General features: G+C 37.0%; 1 protein-coding gene and 1 long non-coding RNA gene across 2 annotated transcripts; one reads left to right on the forward strand and one right to left on the reverse strand.

Annotated features, from left to right (window-relative positions):
* Positions 1–241: 241 nt before the first annotated feature.
* Positions 242–3812, reverse strand: LOC116618831. Its single transcript, XR_004296364.2, has 2 exons — positions 3689–3812; positions 242–391 (listed from the first exon to the last, which is right to left on the reverse strand). It is a non-coding gene; the product is annotated as an uncharacterized LOC116618831 (long non-coding RNA).
* LOC5513384 lies at positions 3038–8785 on the forward strand. Its single transcript, XM_001633597.3, has 5 exons — positions 3038–3396; positions 3706–4568; positions 5544–5598; positions 6373–6492; positions 7145–8785. The coding sequence occupies exons 1-5, from the start codon at positions 3123–3125 to the stop codon at positions 7390–7392; spliced, it is 1560 nt and encodes a 519-aa protein (XP_001633647.1). The 5' UTR covers positions 3038–3122; the 3' UTR covers positions 7393–8785.
* The last annotated feature ends 784 nt before the right edge of the window (positions 8786–9569 follow it).

Below are 9569 nucleotides of genomic sequence, written 5' to 3' on the forward strand. Positions count from 1 at the left end.
TCTCGGAATATAATTACAATTATTTATGATACAGAAATGCGTGCTCATTTAAAGCAAACCGTGGACCACTCAGTCCTTTTTAGGGGGGGGGGGGGGGTGTACGCGTCAACCCGTGCACCCCTTGTTTACAATGGCTCTTCATGCAGAAATGGCCACTACGTCACCTACTGCTTAAAAAAATGGGCAATGGTTAAAATTGGACGATGCTATTGGAAGTACTATTAATAAAACAAATCCATTCTCATTTCTGAGCAATCATCATTATACTTCTTTTCACTATTTACAATATAGGCAGATGTATTTTTATTCAAGTTGCCTCCATCCACTTCTTGTGTAACAGGTCCAGCCGGTCCGCATTGCCCAAGTGCTTGCCAGTAAGGCATACATGCTGCTGTATGAAAAACAGACATCAGTTAGTACCTGAAACCCTGAAACCCCAATCGAACGCCCCAGCCAATAAGAAAACTTTAAACAGCGTCGATTCTATACAACCAAAAAAAAAAAAAGTAAAACAAACAAACAAACAAAAAGAAGGAAAAATTAGAATTATTTAGTAAAGCAGAACCTCCAGTGGCAAAGAAGCCTAAACTTGTTTAGTGGCATGATTAGCTTTTAGTGAGTGTAGTTTAAATCATATCTGATCAAGGTGTAGGCTTACTTGCAAAATGCTATTGGCCATCAAATTATATTTTGAAAAAATCCTTCAATGATCTTCTGATTCACCATTTGACATGTCATTTTATACATTTTCAATTTCCTGCCTGGTATTCAAGACTGATACCCACACCAACTATTACATTATTAAATTGCATGATGGTCTTCAAATAAATATTATACCGTAACTGTTGGGTTTCTTGATTCCTGATTGGCTCACAACATACTGTACTATGATACAACATCAAACTTGCATGCTCTAACGTGTGAACATTGTTAACTGTTTAAAATTTGGTTGAGAAATACATATGGAGAAATTATAATCATTGATTCCAGAATTCCACAGCAAATTTCAAATAAAAATCAACAAGTCACATGAGTCATCTTTGATGAGTGCAATATCATTTTTCAAGTGAAACTGAACATGTAATTTACGAATCAATGATTAATTATTCTTGAGGCTCTCTGCTACAATGAGAAATTAATGGCTTACATGCTATATCAAGTTTAAGCAGTGGTTCTCTGCATAAGAAGGAAAGCAAAAACATTAGGCCAGCAGCAATAAACACATCCTCACCTAGGATTTAAATCAGGTTTATCTTACAGTTAAGTATTTACGTGATAAATACTTCGAATTAAACATAATGGAAAAATGTAGCTGAAAGCAAATTTCTTACCTCTTTTACAGGAAAATAAATGCTTTTAAGAACAAAATGGAAGCATTCCTTACGTACATTTTACTCAACCAAGAGTTGTTTTTGGTGTGCTAAAATCGAGCTTCGGAAGTGGTTTACTGAAAACGAATTTCTTCATTCCTTTTCTTTATAATTTCAAGCTATTTTTTTCAAGTTATTTACCAATAGAAAACTAAGAGGTAAGGGTGCGAGGCAGCAGCAATAAAGAGCTGTGTGAGGGAGATTTCTTGAGAAAGATTTCTCGAGTTAATGTAGTTAGTGGCAGTGCGTAAACCACTAGCCAGGATTCAATTTCAGTTCAGTTTATGGTAATAATTTTATAGCTTAGGAAAACGGGCTAGGATTGTGTGGGCTTCCAGTTTGCATACAGAAGAAAGACCTTACTTAGGTTAATTGAGTCTCTGTTATGGTCTTATTTAGTGAAATTTGCTTGCATAGCTGTCAGCTCACCCGCATTAGGCAGGTGTCACAAGATTTTGAACCTCAACACAATCATAATTTCCTAACATTTCCTAACATTGTCTGTATTCACCCGCATTGGCTCCCTTGGGTTTTTTCACATATTTACTGTATTTCACCCAATTTCTGTCCAAGTTGGGTTGACAGCAATGTGTTTTGAAATGTTCAAGTTCTTGAAATCTTTCACTTATCAATCTAGCAAAAAGAAACTTTCAAATTCTGAAAAGGTTATTTAATCTGATTGAAATTTGAATTTCTACAGATCTTTGAAATTTTCCTGGCCGTGCGAAAGTAGATTGAATCGAGTAAATAATTGCAAGTCAATATTACAGATTTGAGATATTCGTGGGAACACGCATTTTATAGGGTCCATATGAACCACATACCATTTGGAAGATGAAAATATAAGGAAATCTTTCAAATCTGAGAGGTTATATGGACTTTAAACAAATTCAAAGTCTATTCTGGAGTATCCATTATTGTCATTTTTTGCTCATTATTTGGCAGTACTTTTACAATACTATATAATTTTGGAGTGAAAATTTAATTCAAATCAGGAGTTATAATGGAAGTAAACAATGTCCAGACTCCGAATTTGGCTCAAGCCATCTTATTTAATTCTAAGACAGGGAGCCCTAAATAGGTTAGTGCTCCTCAAAACGCAATAAATAACCGAAGCAAAAGTATACTAGCTACCACATTCACAGATAAACAATTGAAGTGATGCAATACAGAAAAGAAGATCTTTCTAATGTGCGCAGAAATGTTTCGAAGTGTTTATATAAAAATGAGCAATTCCTGTTTCGAAAAGGATTTGCTCACGGCCACACGCGGCGGGTTCAACTCTGATGCAATACAGAAATGAAGATCGTTCTAATGTGTGCAGAAATGTTTCGAAGTGTTTATATATGTATATAAAAATGAGCAATTCCTGTTTCGAAAAGGATTTGCTCACGGCCACACGCGGCAGGTTCAACTCAAGAAAATCTAAGCCGAGATTGAATGGAAATATTTACAAAACATTAGGGATCTATAAAGTTTACAGCAAAGTAATGTGTTTGGTTTTCGTTAAAAATCGTAGAAAACCACGAAAAGCCTAAGACTGAAAATCGTACAGTACAGCAATTAGAAGCCAGAGACTAGAAGCGATTCATCCTTCGGTTACGCTTCGTAGCCCGAGCGCGCGCTATTGTTCTTTCAGCCAATCAGAATCGTGAGCAATTCCTGTATTTAGCCGTGCGTCAAGGCCCGGTCGCCATTTTGAAATTTCGCGCGCCATTTTACAATAGCCATCTTGGGGCATCGACTTTTGAAATGGCAAAGATTAGTTGCACTCCTTTCTGTGACAGCAAAAAGCCATGCCCCAAGCATCACGAGTTGCTGGTATCTTTGCTGAACTATGCCGAAAGAGGCCCGAATTGCGATTATTCTCAACAAAATTTCGAGAAAGTCCTGAGTGCGAATTTGAAAAACGGTTGGAGGAAAGATGATGTTGTTCCCGATCCAGTCAAAGAATTCCAGTTTCCTCTTATTCACTGGGCAACAGTTTTAGGTAAAGCTAAAGCTATCGAATTGCTAATACAAAAAGGTAAGTTTGAATCATTTTAGCTCTTGGGTTATGGTTGTAAAATTCCCTTATCATTGAACAATATTACCATAACATTTAAGCTCACCACCAGAAAACCCAGCGCGTAACAAAATAGAAGTAATCGAAGAAGTAATTGCACTTTACACATACTGCTATTCCAAGGGGGTACTCAGTTAAAAAAACCTCAGAGGGAGAGCAAAATATTTAAACTTAAAAATCACATCATATTTGTGGTACTACCATAGATGATATACAAACAATAATTGTTCAAGTGTAGTTGTAAACATAATACCAATTAAATCTTTGTAGGCTTTAACCCTGCCATCCAAGCTGAGGAGACTAAAGAGACCGCTCTTCACCGCTTTGTGCTCTGCCTGAATCATCTAGCACTCGGGCCTGCGCATAAGATATCCCCGCGCAAAATTAACATCATCATCTCCTGTCTTGAGAGCTGCCTTACATTGAGAGATTCTGACGGCGACACACCTCTCCTTGTCGCAGCTAAAACACTAGTTGCTGGACGAAAGCCCATTTATTTTGAAGAGTGCATTGAGGCTATAGTTGGTCATATAACAAAAAACAGCCCAACTAAGTTAGCTGAGATACTGAACATTCAAGATTTAGACGGGAACACTGCATTGCATATCCTGGCTAGAAATGATATCTCCTTTGTCACCCTGCGTACACTTCTGCAGGCTGGGGCAGATGCAAGTATTGTCAACTTCAATTATGAAACTCCTTATCAAGTTGCTCTTGCTTGTGGATCCACTAGAAATGCAAAGTTGCTTGACAGCCATAGAGAAAAGAAAAGCCATTATTCGGCTACAGGAAGTTTTGATGGCTCAGTAGAAGAACACATTTCAGAAGGAGCACAGGAAGATACCCCAGAGTCTCTAAAGGATAATCAAGAAACTTGCAGTGAAGAACTGCCATCTGAAGCTAGATCAGAGTGTCCAGATGATGAAAGACTGATTCAACCAGTTAGACCAGAGCAGGCCCCAGCTAGTAGCACGACTGGCATCAATAATGCATTGCGTACTGGGGGTGTGTCTCCTACTAGTAGTGCTACAGGGGTTGATAATCTTACCCATGTTGGGAGTGTACCTACCTGTACGTCCTCTGGAGGTCTTATCTGTACCTGTATCGTCAAGAAGGAGTATGACTCCCCTCAGGTGGGTAACACAATAATAATAGTGATAATCACATTACTAATGGTTATAATGATGACAACAACAATGGCAACAACATCAGCAATGATAACAATAAGAAGAATTCAGCAGCAACTACACTTATAATATTTAAAAGAAAAACAATAACAGAAACAACTACAATACTAATAACAACAACAGCAACAACTACAATGATAATATCAAAAAAACAACAGCAGCAGCAGAGGCAACAACAACTACAGCAAAACATCAATAATAACAATAACAACAACAACAATAATGACAACACAAAAAATTATAATAACCTCAACAATAATGATAACAAAAACATCAATAATAACAGCAACAACAATGAAAATAGTATGATAAAGATAATGATAGATAATAATAATTATACAGTATTTTAGTTATATTAATACAGGATTGTTATATTCCATGTTGTGGCTCCTCGTGCCTTATAGGTTCATAGAGATAGGTTAACAGGTCATTTAACAATATTGTTTTGAGTTGTGGTATCTGGCTATATTTTTTAGAGAAAAGGAACCAAATTATTATTTATGTGACCACAAAAACCTGCTTGCTTAAGCAATATTCACTGATGTTCTTGCTACTAGAATTGTGCACACACTAGAATGACTCCATTTCAAACAGTCATGTGAGGGTAACCTTCAAATGCTTTGAACTAAATCAACTAAAAAATATGATCATGCTTTGAAAAGCAATACCCCTGAGAAACTGCCACCATTTTGTTCCCTTGGGAAAACAATTTTGTTGTTTTTTTCTTTATGCATGAAGACATTCCTATTTATAGATGTCCAAAAGAATAACCCGCATAACACAAATTTAATTGGCCTTTTCTTGCTTAAGATACTTTCAAAGAACTAGTCGAAATACATACTTTCTGTAGATAAAGATATTATTGATCAAAATCTCATTGAGTTGCAACAAACAAAATGAATTTGCTCTTTACAATTGCAGAAAGATAAGCTACATCAAAATTGCATGTTGTCAGCTCAAACTTCACCCGGAAGTGGTAAGAAGAATGTTAGAGAGCTTTAAACGTAAATCAATGTGAATGGCATCAACAATGATATACATTTCTCACTAATGCTAGAAAGAATGGTGTTGACATCCATGACAGCATGCAAAGAATATCAAAATATGAAAAACCGTTTTAAGCAATATGTGAGCGTTTGTACCATTCTTGATACCATCTGTTCTGGTCTATATTATTGACTGTAGAAGCATCCTTAATGACTGTAGAAGTATCCTACAGTTGTAATTGCAAGATGATATTGTCTAACATTCACATCTCTTTGTGATTGCATGTGCATTAGAGGGGGTACAAATAGTACAACGTTACCAGGCATGCATGTTATTTTGAACCATATATAGCAGGGCTGTCCAAACAAACCAGCAACTGCCGGATTTCCACCAGCTTTTTCATGTTTATTGCTAACTTTATTTTGTCTGATGTTTTAAATGAATAATAGAGCTAATTATTTTATTGTGAAGTATATTTTCCCTCTCCGACTTTTGAAAAATAAACTCGCCTGATACTCTGGCTATCTACAACCTTTGTTGAAGCGTGGCCCATAATAATGGTAGTTCTCAATGCTTGTAATGTGGTTAGAAATAGTTCTCAAAGATTAAATTGTTTAGGTACTGTTTCCTTTTTTTTGGCCTTGGAATATATATTTTCTTCCTTTAAAAATTTATTACAGTTTAATCTGCATTATTTGGCCTTCATTACCTATCATGAATAAACAAATGCACTCTTAAATATTTTTCCTATTTGCCTTAACAGATGGAGTTATATTAGAGTTCCTCCGGGGGGCAGGCCTGCTGGACAACGTCAAAGAACTAGCAATGCAAACCAAGTCTAAAGATGAGCAAGACCTGCATCGCAAATTGCAGGAAATTCAAGGTAAACACAAACCTAATGCACAACTTAATAGAAGGACTGGACAGCAGGAAGTAAAAAGGTTTTGTTTTATGAAATGATAACTTGTTTTTGGTCATTTCAAAAACAGCTTTAACCCTTTAAAACAATATTAATACACAGGGATTTTTGTAAAATTTGGAAAACATAATTCTTTGCCAATGATACTAGATGGTTGACCAAGAAAAAGCTATCAATATTAGATAAAATGCTACCCTTTGAAACCAGAGGCTCTATTAAAAAGCTAACAGGGAAGGGAATAATAATACTAGAGGGTATAAAAAAGCGCCAAGTCAAATGCCCTTTCATAAAATTTTTAGAACTTAAGTTCACAATTGTGATGGTGAAACTTGCAAAATACACCAAACCTCTTGTACAGTACATCAGGGGAGGCAAATAAAAGATACTCTCAAAGGATTTGACTTTGCAAAAAAATGCCATTCCTAAGGAATATTTTTTTTTATTGGTATTTAATTATTTCAAAGTGTAATGTTGAGCCATTTGAATTTTCTTCTGTTCCAGCCAGTAATATTACTTTGTGTCAGCAGACCCCTTTTCTCAGACTTACTCATTCTTAATAACTGAGACTAACACATTCTCTGTCAACTTTCTACCTCTTTCCCTTAACATGTCCTAGCCACACAAGGTGACATGGAAGAAGCCCAGAGGGAAATTGAAAAGAAGAAGACTGAAATAGAGAAAATTAAGGCGGAGCTTGAAGAACTGCAACAAAAAACAGTGACCCTAAATAGAAAACGCAAAAGTTTGAGCTCTGAGTGCAGCCAGTTGCAGAAAAAACTTCATTATTGTGACTCTGTCCTTCAGGTTGTGCCACCTGGTAACAATAATGCCTCCAATACTGAATCTGCAAATTCTCCCCACTAAAGAAATGTATCACGAGGTACTAAGTTCTCCTTAAGATCTGTGCAATGAGGGACCGAGATGGCTTTTATACTGAATCTGCAAATTCTCCCTACTGTGGTTACGCCACAAAGTACTGATGAGTTTGCAAGTTCGCCTTACCAAAGAGCCTTTGCCATGAGGTACCAATAATGGCTCTAATACTGAATCTGCAAATACTCACCACTAAAGCATTGTGCCCCAAGGGGTAGATGAATTTGCAAGTTCTCCTTACGAAAGACTTTTGCCATGTGGTACAGACAAAAAGTGCGTGTTGCACTGTAAAAACGTTTTTTTAATGCACAAGTAGTTTCCTAACAATAATTTGCTCTGTAACTAACTATTTTACTTGTCTTTACCACAACTGTGATAAACGTTTCTTCAGGTGTGTAGCCAGAATTTGCTAAGGGGTACCTTTGGGGGCCGCCCCCAGTGCAACTCCCTGCCCTAGCTAGATGCCTGCTCAAAGTATAGATGTATGCACATCTCGTTGTGGTTCCACCCCTTTCTAACCCCATCTGCAATTGTTTTGGGACATAACCAGATGATGCATGACTTTAGGGACATCTTATGCCAGCGGAAATAATTTCAAAGATAATTACTGTAGGAGTTTGGTGCTTTAGTTGAGAAAAATGAATTTCCCAAGAAGCATAAGGCAATTCAAGGAAAAAAAACACCCTAAGAGACTCCCACCATCTCCTGGAAATTGGGGCACATGTGGAAAGAGTGGGGGAATTGGAGGTGTCGGGGCAGCTAGTGTTATTTCTGGGACCACACGCATTCAGGAGATTTGCTAATTGCACATTGATGGGATCGCTGGACTTTATTTGTGAATGATTTTAAGCACACTTTGCCATGGTTTTTTGAGAACGCTTTTGTAATGAGGTGTGTATATAGTAATTAGTAAACGCCTATTTCAATAATAGTTATTAATAGATGAACAATAGTTATAAACTAGTTTATACTTTCGTTTCATCTTGTATTCATGCTGTTATTTCTCATTAGCGATCGGAATTACCCTTTGCCACCTAGACTGAATAATAAAATAGGTCTATAACATGATGCAAATAACAGGGCCTTAGCAGGGTATGGAGTGCCCCAAAAATTTTTCAAAAATTATAAGGAAATGACCACGATTTTCTTGATGATTCGGTACCGTGCCCCCCCCCCCCCCCCCCCCCCCCCCGATATTTCAAGGCCTGCTACGGCTCTTTGAAACCAGTCATAATTATCAGATAACAAGATAACAATGTTTTATTTTTCTTTCACGTACTCGAAAAGTTCCAATTGATATTCGGGACGGCAAGAACGTTAACAATATTCACTACAATATTCTAACGAAAGAACACTTTGTCACCAATAAAAAGTGCTGACACATTGTTTGTAAATTTTTATTAGTTGGGTGTTCTGTTTGCTTATGAATACTGAAATATTAAATTTTGAAGAACTGGAGACTTTTGGTGTCTTAAATTGAGTTCCATACGTATTTGTGCTACATGACGACACCTATACCAAGTATGAACAAATAAACTGGTTATACCGCATGATTTTGGGAAGATTTTGCGACATCTATTAAAATTGTGAAAGAAGTATGGAATTTTTGTTGTTATTTGTTTTTTATTTTTTACATGGAAGTTGCCTTCTAATGTTGACACAAAATAGTAATGTTTTGCTCACCCCTTGCACATGATGTCTCTTCATTCTGCAATCTTCTACCCACCCCCTTGCATATGAAGTCTCTTCATTCTGCAATCTTCTACCCACCCCCTTGCATATGATGTCTCTTTATTCTGTAATCTTCTACCAACCCCCTTGCATATGAAGTCTCTTTATTCTGCAATCTTCTATCCACCCCTTGCATATGACGTCTCTTCATTCTGTAATCTTCTACCCACCCCCTTGCATATGATGTCTCTATTTTGCAATCTTCTACCCACCCCTTGCATATGATGTCTCTTTATTCTGCAATCTTCTACCCACCCCTTGCATATGAAGTCTCTTTATTCTGCAATCTTCTATCTACCCCCTTGCATACGATGTCTCTTCATTCTGCAATCTTCTACCCACCCCCTTGCATACGACGTCTCTTTATTCTGTAATCTTCTACCCACCCCCTTGCACATGATGTCTCTTCATTCTGCAATCTTCTACCCACCCCTTGC

The sequence above is a fragment of the Nematostella vectensis genome, chromosome 13 (genome assembly GCF_932526225.1).
Source record: "Nematostella vectensis chromosome 13, jaNemVect1.1, whole genome shotgun sequence".
NCBI classification, from domain to species: Eukaryota; Metazoa; Cnidaria; class Anthozoa; order Actiniaria; family Edwardsiidae; genus Nematostella; species Nematostella vectensis.